At 39.7% G+C, this 11,901-nt stretch overlaps 1 protein-coding gene across 1 annotated transcript in view; it reads right to left on the reverse strand.

Annotated features, from left to right (window-relative positions):
* Positions 1 to 11,027, reverse strand: part of SEL1L2 (SEL1L2 adaptor subunit of SYVN1 ubiquitin ligase) — a 43,852-nt gene extending 32,825 nt beyond the window's left edge. The window contains exons 1-2 of the mRNA XM_060078471.1: positions 10,933 to 11,027; positions 6,786 to 6,948 (exon numbers count right to left, since the gene is read on the reverse strand). Coding sequence (XP_059934454.1) covers positions 6,786 to 6,948; positions 10,933 to 10,982 — 213 coding nt within the window. The 5' untranslated portion in view covers positions 10,983 to 11,027. The remainder of the gene's footprint in view (positions 1 to 6,785; positions 6,949 to 10,932) is intronic.
* Positions 11,028 to 11,901: the final 874 nt, after the last annotated feature.

Consider the following 11,901-nt stretch of genomic DNA (forward strand, 5'->3'; position numbering starts at 1 on the left):
AACCACTTTTACTTATTTTAGCTGTTTTCTTCTAATAATTACCACCATTAGGACTCCTGATAAGTTGCTACTACTTGCTGTTAATTTATATATTTTGCACATTAGCTATAGATTTGCTAGATGATAGATGATGATTTAGGTCATCTACATCACTTTAGTTTTTCTCCTTCCTCCTCTTCTCAATAGAGTCATAACACTATTTTTTGTCAGAACATAATTGTAATAGTCTGTTTTGGTGTTCCTAATATTTTCAAGTTGCTACTCATTTGTAGCTTTATTATTCCTATCACCATTTTTACAAGTTCATTCTATACTCTTATGCAAATCATGGGTAATATGCCTTTCTTTCTATGCTTCAAATTAAAAACAATTTGGTATTAGCCATTCAGCTTAATAGCTGATGGAATATTTGAAGAGCACAGGGTCATAGGCAGCGTCCTGAGGCAGATTACCAGACTTACTTTCACCTTGGCATCAACCTATTAGTCTATACTTTTTATTTACCATTATCAGAGCCCACGTTTCTACTTTTTCATCTAGCTCATGAGAACATGATGCAAGACTTTGTTAAATGTCTCCCTAAAATCAAGATACAACAAGGTCTGATAATTCCATCAAAACAGAAAATGAATAATTTCTTAAACTTTTTATTAAAATTTCAAGGATAAAGAACAATCTTACTTTTTAAACTAGGGAATTGACTGCAAAGTTCAGTTCTTAAAAGCATAATAGCTCTAATATGTGGTTTATAATTTGTAATCTACTTAATCCATAAACTAAAAAAAAATCTAAGATTCTGCCAATTCCTCTTTAGTCTCAAAGGCTCCCTTTTCAGGAAAGTTGATCATGAAGGCTGTTATTACAAATGGAAAGCGTCTGGAATCCTGGTACTCCTCTAACCCTTGTAGTTATATTTTAAATGGCTAAATTGGCTCCTTGTAAAAATATCTTTAGCCAATATTATTGGCTAAATAATTTATTTTTCTTGCAACTCTTAGCAATATTTTTTTTTTTTTTTTGCGGTACGCGGGCCTCTCACTGTTGTGGCTTCTCTGGTTGCGGAGCACAGGCTCCGGACGCGCAGGCTCAATGGCCATGGCTCACAGGCCCAGCCGCTCTGCGGCATGTGGGATCTTCCTGGACCAGGGCACGAACCCGTGTCCCCTGCATCGGCAGGCGGACTCTCAACCACTGTGCCACCAGGGAAGCCTGAGCTTGTATTATAAGATGTTTTCACCAACAGTGTATCATTTTGTGCAAAGCCTACCACACTCTTTGGCCTGATCCTCTTGGAGAAAATTGTGAGGTCGTGAAGTTGTATAGTGGATTGTGTGGGAGTTAATTTCCATTCTGTGATTGGGATGGAGAGCTTTCTCTGTATAAAGCTCATTCTATAAAGGGCTAAAACCATGATTTTCCCAGCCTCAAATAATCAACTCAGAGAGAATGCTTCCTCTCTCTTTAGCAGAAAAATAACAATGGATGATCTTGAATTAATTATCTGGAGGGCTTAACTTTTTTTTTCCCCACTGCTTAAAGCATGGCAGGCACTAGAGGAGGACAAATGATGTTATGGGCTGTCATGTAGTAAATATGCCAATTATAGTCAGGGCTGTCCTGTTTCTTTACACTTAGGCATTGTTACCTAACAACTCTACAGTAGTCAGTTTTTGGTCTTTGGTCTTTTCTGAGATAAGGCTGAGGTGAAATGAAATGGATTATAGAATGATTAAATCTTTTTTTAATTAATTAATTTTATTTTTGGCTGTGTTGGGTCTTTGTTGCTGCACGCGGGCTTTTCTGTAGGTGCGGCCAGCGGGGGCTACTCTTTGTTGTGGTGCGTGGGCTTCTCATTGGGGTGGCTTCTCTTGTTGCGGAGCACGGGCTCTAGGTGCGCGGGCTTCAGTAGTTGTGGCACGCGGGCTCAGTAGTTGTGGTGCATGGGCTTAGTTGCTTCGCGGCATGTGAGATCTTCCCGGACCAGGACTTGAACCCGCGTCCCCTGCATTAGCAGGCGGATTCTTAACCACTGTGCCATCAGGGAAGCCTTAGAATGATTAAATCTTAATCCAGAAAAAAAATGCTGTGAGTTGAAGAGAAGCTACACTATAGTGATGACATCAATGATACTTTCAGTGGTTTTAAAAGGTCAAGCTCTGCAAATTAGATTTGTTTATAATACTCTGAACTCAACCATTGCGCTGTGTTATAGTCACTGGGATTTGAATGGAAAGAGTTAAGTGTAGAGGATATTTTAGTATATTTCAAAGCAAATTACTCAGGTTCCATAATAACAACTTAAAAATTAAATGTTCCTCCTTTTTCTCTTTATATAAGGAATTATTAAAAGAGAAAAAAGGTAAGCATTTAATTATTATAATTGTTGTACGGGGCTTGAAAGCACCTGTGGTCATTACTTTTAGCTCAAATTCCATGCCAAACAGAAGTGTGAATCAACACTGATGGAAAACTCAGATCCTTTTTGCACCCTTAATACAAAAAGATGATTAACATCAAAAATAAATGCTCTACACAGGTAATCCTAGAATTATCAAAGTGAGTATTTGATACTAAAAATGATTTTTTTTTCAGTAGTAGCACAGTGCTAATAATCATTGTGGTGATTAAGTTAATTTTAAGGTGATACAATGCGAATGCTCCATTTCTTTTTAAAATTTTTTTTTTTTTTTTTTTTTTTTTTTTTTTTTTTTTTGCGGTACGCGGGCCTCTCACTGTTGTGGCCTCTCCCGTTGCAGAGCACAGGCTCCGGATGCGCAGGCTCAGCGGCCATGGCTCACGGGCCCAGCCGCTCCGCAGCATGTGGGATCTTCCCAGACCGGGGCACGAACCCGTGTCCCCTGCATCGGCAGGCGGACTCTCAACCGCTGCGCCACCAGGGAAGCCCTAAATTTTTTAATTTAATTTTATTTATTCTTTTATACAGCAGGTTCTTATTAGTTATCCATTTATGATCCATTTCTTGATTCTCAAAGCAAATGAGGTTTAAACCCTACCTCCTTGCTTGGCAAATTAACAGACAAATTTTCTATTGAAACAGTTCATCAGTATCAAGAAAAGAATGAGTCTTTCTAATTCTGAATCTCTGCTTCCTTAAATGAGGATCAGAGAAATAAAAAATACATAATTTATCTACCTCCAGCTGGTATACTACAATATCTTATGACATCCTCTAAAATATGGCTTATTTTTGTTTGTTCTTTCTTCAATTTTCACCATTTTCATGAAGACTACACCATTAGTGAATAGTTTTCATTATTTGGAAGGTACAGATTCTTTGCAAATCAATTCAATGGAGTCTGTTCACAATCTTATTTGCTTTTATTGCCCTTATTGGGATTTCTTTTAGTTTATTTGGATTTTTTGTGAGATGAACCATTCAAGGTGCATGAAAAGAAATAAGTATGCCTCTTTTCCTCTATCCAGCTTTCCTTTTATACATAGCCTGAAACTGCATTTCTTCCCCCACCCCCTCAATGCCTGCATGAATCTGAGATCATATCTTTTTTGTTTTCTTTGTTAAATCAGGTCTCTACTAGCCCTCTGGCACTCCAGGCTTCTCCCATCTATATAACATTTCAGTATTTCCGATTGTTCTTCTCCTTTTCCCCCAGAGATAGTTGTCTTCATTCTCACTTTCTCCCTATCTTTATGTCTATCTCTCTCCCTCTCTTTATCATTCTCCGTATACATTTCAGCTTCTTCAGCCACATTTCTGTTGCTACATTGTCCTCGCAGTTCCCAGCAATATTTCCTACCAGTGCGGCTGGATTCCTATATCAGGCTGGCACAAACAGAAAGGTGGTCACCTGGCCAGTCCTGTTAAAGAGCTGTGATCAATATGGCACGTGGCCAGCCTTGTTGCAGCAACCAGCCATCGAACAAAGCATTGTTTGTACCACGGAATATCTTTAATTGTTCTTTGTACAAGGAGATAAATCAACTGCAAGAGGACTTGCTATCAGAAACAGATTTTCCTATAGTGATGACAGGGATGATAGTTAATTTCAGAATAGAATCCAGCTGTAGCACTGGAACAGGGTCCTGTAAGCTCCCTGCCAATCCAGATAACACTTTGGCTGCAAGATCACGGGGAGCTGAAGGGAGGAGGGGGAAGTCCAAGTGAAGAATACGGGTGTTCAGGTTGTCAGGAAGAGCATAAGAGGAGCTTGGGGCAGAGACTTTTTCCAACCACTGTTGTAGCATTTCAATATACAGTGTGGCTGAATTTTGCATATCAGGTCAATGTCAGCCTTTCAGGTGATAAGTCTGTCCTCACCCGCATTTTGTCCTCTTGTCCTCCTGAGACCAAACACACATAAATAGACAGGAGGTCTGGGGCCATGCGATAGAACTATTCTAACTAGAGTATGTGGAGTGAAACTCTGATTTCGGCTTTAAAATCCATATGTTTTATCTACCAATTATGTTAATTTGGAATTTTTTTTTCTGAGAGTAGTACTTTGACCCTTGCATCAAATACTTTATTCAAATATAGACAAATCCTTCATGTTGCCTGTATCCAATATTCTAGACTGGGAGCAAATGTCGCTTCTTCCTTGAAGCCTTCCCTACCTGCCTCAGGCAAAACCAGTCAGACCCTTTTCTGTGCCTAAAGCACTTTATACACACCTTAACTCTAGGCCACCTAAATTATGCTGAAATTATTTGTTTATATTTCAGATTGGCCCATGAGGACTTTGGCCTATTAATCTTTTTCTCCCCATCAACAGGATTATGTGTGGTACATAGCAAGTGTCCAAGAAACAACTGTTGACTTAATTAATTAATTAATATACCCAATAACAAATAAAGCACATATTCAGTAGTTTAGAAAGGAATTAGGTGACATTATTTGTTGTGGTGGTCATGATGGTAACATTTGGTCTGTTTTGGAACTTTATATTTTTGATTAACCAAATATGGGATATATTCACAGGGAAAGATATCTGTGATATATTATTGAGTAAAGAGCAGATTAGGAAACAGCAATTAAAGTATGTCTCATTTTTGTAAAAATTTTTCTACATACTTATAGGAAAAATTCTAGAAGAATAATAGTAAGAGTAATAATTGCAATTATACCTTTTATGATGAATGATTATAAAGTTCCAGGTATGGGATTAAGTGCCTTCACACATTATTTTAATCCTCACAACTCCATTAATTCATTCATCATGAATTAATTCAGCATTCAGGTAATATTTTTTGTCCCAGGCACTGCACTAAATTTTTAGAGACATAGCAGTGAACCAGAGAGACATAGAACCTGGTGTTTTATCATTATCCTAACTCTACAGGTGAAAATTAGAGAGGTTACCCCACCCATTAGAGTTCCTCTCGTCCAACTTCTGGTTCAAATAAATATGCAGACTCACAAGACTCCCACAGGCTACACATGCCACCAGTTTCTTCAGGTAGATGTAGCACAGGAATCACAGTTTGCCAGCAGGGCAGCATCAGGCCTCCTTTCTGTGGGAGTCCTTGCAGCAGGTCACATAGTCCTCCAGCAGCCCTCATCTTTGGTCCCTCAGATGACTCAGACACAAGGGGATGAGATCCACATTGGGTGGTGCAACAGGCACCCTGACATAAAAGCCTCATATTTCCCCTGTAACAACTCCATAGGCATAGTGTCCAGGATCCTGGTAAGAATCATCACCACCATCAGGTATTATAGTTCATGACAGTTTCTCCCAGTCCAAAGGTAGCTTACCAAGTAGAGGTCATTTCAACAATAGCAATACTACCTAGAAACATAGTTAACATTTCACTCCTATCACACTACCAGGGAAACAGAAGTAGAGAGTGAACCAAAGGTCAAATTCTCATGCAGATGAAGGGGAAAGGGTTTTGTTAAGTAGTTATCCAATAAGCAAGCGGTAGAGTGCATTTGAACTTAGATCTGCCTGACTCCAAAGCTTAGCTTGTACACTTTACTGGATGGAAACAAAAATGATCTATGGGAAACGCTTTTAGACAACTTTTAGTGTCTTCCTCATAATTTCTGAATTCGCCGGGTTTTCTTGTAATCAGCATAAATTTCTTTTGTGATCAGAAAGAAATGTTTTCATTAAGAAGACCAGCAACATGAAAACATACTTTTGCTATAGCATTAAGTGAAAGCAGCCAGAAACAAAATGATACATCATAATCATAATACATGTGATTATGATGATGTTTTTAAAAAGAAAGGAGGAAGCCAAACAGAAATACAAAGCGGTCCTAACAGTAGTTGAGTCAGGATGGTTGGCTTGTGAAGGACTTTTTTTTTTTTTTTTTCTGTTTTCCAGATTTTCTATGAAATGCTTATGTTATTCTTGGACTAAAATGAAATACACATATTAAAATAGAAAAGGAAATATATATAGTTAATAAAATACTTGAAGTGTAAAAACCAGGCATCCTAAGGTAGGAGATTTAGTTCCATATTTCTTTGCATAGGTGAATATATTTTATATAAAAGTTAACTATGTTAGGGGTTCAGAGTTCTCACATTATTTCAAAACACACACATGGACATGGATGGTGGGAAGGTGGATTAGAGAGCAGCTCTGTTCCATTCCTGAAAGTCACTCAAGAGCTAGAAGAATTTGCCCCGGGCTCCTGCTCGTTCCTGCCCTGATGGAACATTACACTCAGTGCATTACAGTAACTTTCCTAGGCCTGGGCTCATGCAGTAGAGGCTCAGCTCCTCTCACATGTTATTTGTCTATAATTATTTCAGGATGTAGCTATTTAAAGTTTAATTTTCTTTCAAAACTCACGTTTTGGGCTTTATATGATCCTTCTTTAGCCAAGGACTCGTATAATTGGATAGCTGCTGTTACGTTTTGCATGCCAAAATTTCCAAATAGCAAAGCATCAGCCATTTTCTCCATAGCTTTCAAGTTTCCCATGTCAGATGCTTTAGCAAAGAGTTTGTAGGCTCTGTTTGAAGAATACGGAGTTAGAAGTGTGATTATCAAAAATGAAAATTGCTGCTCCCTCCTTCGTACTGCTTCTCTCTAACAAGTAGGACCTGGTTGATGTTGCTACTAACAATACAGTTTGGCTAAAGTCCATTACATTTCTAGACCAGTAGATTTTTTTCAGCCCTAGGTCAGTCTAAGATTATAATTTCAAATATATCTGACAAATAATGAAGCTGCTGAAAAGTAGAAATATTTAGGCTATATCATGCTTCAAGCTTATAGACCAAGTAAAGTGAAAAATTGGGGCACTTGTCTTAAAATAGTGAACTCTCCCATGGCAACTCCCATTAATTATGAGTATTTGATTTATAAAATGAACTGTGAGATACATAACAATATAATCAAAATCAATTAAAAATAATCAAAACTGGAATGTCATCTTGGAAGTTACTATCATGAGAACAGTTCCTTTATATTCCAAAATAAATTTCTAAAACAGAACATATTATTCAGCACAGCAAAGACAGACTGTGTGGGAAAACAATAACCAAACAAAACCTTAATGGTTTTTAGGGCTCTAGAGTCTGAATGCCTGGGTTCAAATCCTGGCTCTACCACTAATTTAGTTTGAGAGCTTCAGGCAAGTTACTTAACTTCTCTGTGCCTCTCTCATCTATGGAATGGGGATAATAAGAGCACTTACTTCATAGGGTTGCTGGGAAGATTCAATGAGATAATCCATGTGAAGTGCCTGGCATACTGCCTGATACAGAGTAAGCACTCAATAAATCTAGCTATTATTATTACTAGGACTGTTGCATAGATTCTAAAGTTTTATAGCATGGTACTTTTTCTCCTATAATTAGTGGGTAAATCACATAAAGTTTAGTGATTACCAATATAGATGCCAGAGGATTGCCTCACAGTGCATTTCATGAGTCCTGGTCAGAAGTCACCCGGACTTGATCTGTGTAGCAAGTAATGATGGAGAGACTTGCAAGGTCAAAACTTGTGTTGGAGACAGAGAGTGCTTTGGGGATTTATTTTTACTCTTATAACTTCCTTTTTGGTAGCAGTAAGATCAGTCAAGCCTGTGACCTTGACTCAAATACAGGAACAAACACACAAATCTACCACAGCTTCCAATTCAGAAGGATCAGGAGACTCAGCTTTATATACCCCTACCCATGCTGATGCTAGAATAAGCTGCTCTTGGTCAAAAGCTGGAGCAGAACAGAATGGGCCAAAAAGGCCAGGATGAGTGACATCCAGGTACGCATTAGGGTCCTGGATGGCAAACAGAGAGAAGACCCCAGTGGGACAAAAAGAAGCCAGGAGATCAAGCAAGAAATTAGCCATGGTCAAAGCAAGCAGAGGTTCTGGGGACCAGAAAGCAAATAATAAAATAGAAGGTCTCAAAGGTCAATGAATTCAAATGTCTGGCATCAAGGGATGGGCATGGCAACAGGATACAGACTCCTGGGAGCTCTTCTGTTGCATGGTTTGCTGCTGCAACCACATAGTCTGCTGGGACTAGAAGGGCACCGACATGGTCCAGGGCAGAGAAACCTGAGATGGGTTACAGGGGCCAGCAGTATATCCAGTCGCTGGTCCCAGAGGGCAGCAAAAGTTTGCAAAACCAACCCCTCTAGGTATCTTTGATTCTGAGGGAGGGGTGGGTACTTAGGTCCCCTGTCAGGAAAGTCCAAGGTGATATATGGAATACCAGAAGCAGGGCCAAGGGCAGGAGAAAGGTGTTGGTAAAGTTTGTGGGATTAAGATCTGGACTGCAATCACCAAGAGTGAAAAAGTAGGAGAAACTGGGCTGCAGGGGCAGATCTCCAAAAGAAAGTTCAGTTAGGTATCTGGATTGTCTCTAAAGGATCTGGCATTGGATGCTTGGTTGGGTGCTGGGGAAGGAGGAGGCTAAATGCATCTCTAGGACACATCAGAAACTTGGTGTGGGGCAGGAGCTTATCTTCACAGCTTCTTCACTGATGGGGAGTAATTCTTAATGACAGTTAACCCGGGATGTCATAGAGGTTTCTTGACTCCTTCAGACAAGTTTGTGTTTCCCTGACATATGCTTGCTTAACATCTGTACTTCTAACAGCACTGACTTGTTCAACAATTTTCCTTTCCTATATATGAAGAGACAGAATAAATGAATTAGACCAAGATGTGGGTGTGGATGAGCCAAAAATTCTACTAGCCCCTCTAACTTATGCTACACTCATCTGAGAAGCAGTGAAGCAAGGAGGGGGTAGGGTAGAAGATGAATAGGAGGGATATGATTCCTCTTTGGTCTGACCAGAATCTTAAAGATGGCTATATTAGATGTAACTGGCTTAAGTGGAGAGCAGACCATCCTGAAAACTGAAGGAATTTCACCCATCTTGCCCACAAACTCCTAGGGTCTTTTGTTATGAACATATTTGGTTTCAGGTCTCCACTGCTACACATGCTGAAGGGTCAGGAGACTCAGATTCATGTACCCTCTCATGTATCTATGCTGCTACAGAAATAAGCTGTTCTTCTCGGATTCTTGGGCAAGGACTGGAGCAGGATAGACTGGGAAAGAATAACCTGAGATTGAATGACACCAGGTAGGCATGAAGGTTCCTGCACTGCTGGATGGTCCTGCACTTTTGCCCTATAAAGAGCTTCTAATTTAACTTTCCCTAGAGAGAGGACCAAATCCCTTACTTCCTTCTTCTTGTCACTTTGGAAAAATCAGAATCTTTTTGACCTTCCATTTCCTCCTCCATAATTTGGGGTTAATAATTTATGTCTTACAGTATCATTGTGAGCAATGAGTAATATCTCACACATAAATGCCTACAACATTAACACAAAGAAGGACCTTGAAAAATGGACGTTGTGACGTTTTTATAACCAGGTTCACACTTGAGTGCCCCACCCCCACCCTCATCCTCTACACTCTTAGGCTCTTCTCAAAGGCTTTGAGTTTTCAGAAAGAATTCATGGACTCTGCGGCTGCCTGCCTCGGGCTGGTTACTACAGCTCTGGGATGCTTCCCGTGGGGCTGGTATGCCTAATTTGTGTGAAAACAAAAGAAGTCTCCTTGTCGGGGGTTCAGAGTCCATTCTTTCTGTTATGGTTCAAGACACACTTGCCTTCTCTTCCACACCTTCCACTTACCATTTAGAGGACTAGAGATAAAAATAACAAACACTTGTCTCCTTATTACTAAGGACATTGTTCTAAGAGCTTGATTGCATTATCCAGGGCACGAAGCAGTTAAGTAACTTGCTCAGGATCACACAAGTAATGGCAGAGCCAGAGTGTGATCCCAAGGTTTTAACTAGAGACTTGATAGGACCTCAAGTTGTGCCCCTCTCCTGGGGGGAGAAGATATTTCTGCCTCCCATTTAGACAAAGTAGGCAAGTGAAAAGAGAAACAATGGACATGGTGTGAGACCATGTGGCCACGGCTTGGTCACCTCCCAGCTGTGCATTTGTGATCACCTCACTTTTAACATCCTTGAATCTCTGTTCTCAACTTTTTAAAGGGGGAAAAATGAAACTCTTCTTAACTCATAAGTCTGTTCTGGGGATAAAATGGTGTCACATGCACGAAAGTGCTCTGAAAACCATAAAGTGATGTACAAATGCTGTTAGGCAGAATAAAGCATTCTAAAACAATAACTTCTCTAATTCAAATAATACATGTTTTATTTCATTTGTATCAATTAAAGCCAAAACAGAATATTTTTGCCTGAATGCTCAGATTAGTGCCTTCATTCTGCCTTTCATTTAATGTGTAGGGACTGCAATTTCACACATAGTCCTTTCATTTGTAGGCTGGATAATTTGTAGGATTCTTTAAACACCATTTGATCCTTTTAAAAACAAAAGCTTACAGGCAAATATGCTTACTTGTTATACCAATAAGCTTTTAATGACAAATTAGATTTTGGATTGCTCCTTTTTCTCAACATGGAAATTGAACTTGGCTTAAGTAGCTGGATGGACTTACTCTGCTTTTTGTTTTCGGCTTTTAGACTGCTGGAGGATCCTGATGCCCATCTTAAAAAGCTGGTCTCCTTCATCTGTGAAAATATTCTTTGTTTGCTTTTTTACTGTATATGGAACAACAAGGACAAATAACATTATTTTTGTGTTTATATTTTAAAAATAATGTGCTGGAATATTAGTTTGGGGTTCTCTCTCATTTTCTAACCTCTGCATTTCAAGATCACCTCACCTTTGGTCAGATGGTAGAAGCTGCCTACAAAAGTACTCTCTTCCTCTATTTTGTGAAGGGTCTTGGAGGGTAGAGGAGACAGACAGATGTTTCTGATGGTAGGAGGGAGAGAGGTGTTCCCGGTCTGGGAAGAGGGTACAAAGTCCTACAAGCAGAAGACAGGAAGCAAGGCCTCTAAGGGAAGGGGTTGCCTGGTGTATTCTACAGGCTGGATCTTAGACACCAGGCTCTCAGCTCTCAGATCCCTTGTCTGAACCTTAAGATTTCATGAGCAATGGGCATCTCCAAGATGACCATTGTGTACCTAGGATTGGAGGAGAGAATCTCCCTGAAAATTTTGCTCTACCCAAGGCTCCCTCCTCCTCCCCAGAACCTTTCTCAGACTTTTCTAGCCTGAGAACTGTTGAGGATGAGCATCAGGAATAAGGGGGCAGAGTACGTGTGCCAAGACACACTTTGGACCTTGGAGAAGACACACAGAGAGAGTACCAATAATAATTTGCCTTGTGGGATGGAGACTCAGAGTACATTTTATAGTATTTAAGGAAAATAAAGAAACAGGAATTTACCTGCTACAATAATAATATTTTAAAACATTTATATAACAATTCACAATTTTCAAAACATATCACCAGTTTACAGATGGGGAAAGCTGGTTAGAAGGAGAGTCTGCTTTAGAGACCCCACCCCAACACACACACACACACACACACACACACACACACACACACACACACCCCT

The sequence above is a fragment of the Mesoplodon densirostris genome, chromosome 16 (assembly GCF_025265405.1).
Source record: "Mesoplodon densirostris isolate mMesDen1 chromosome 16, mMesDen1 primary haplotype, whole genome shotgun sequence".
NCBI lineage: Eukaryota > Metazoa > Chordata > Mammalia > Artiodactyla > Ziphiidae > Mesoplodon > Mesoplodon densirostris.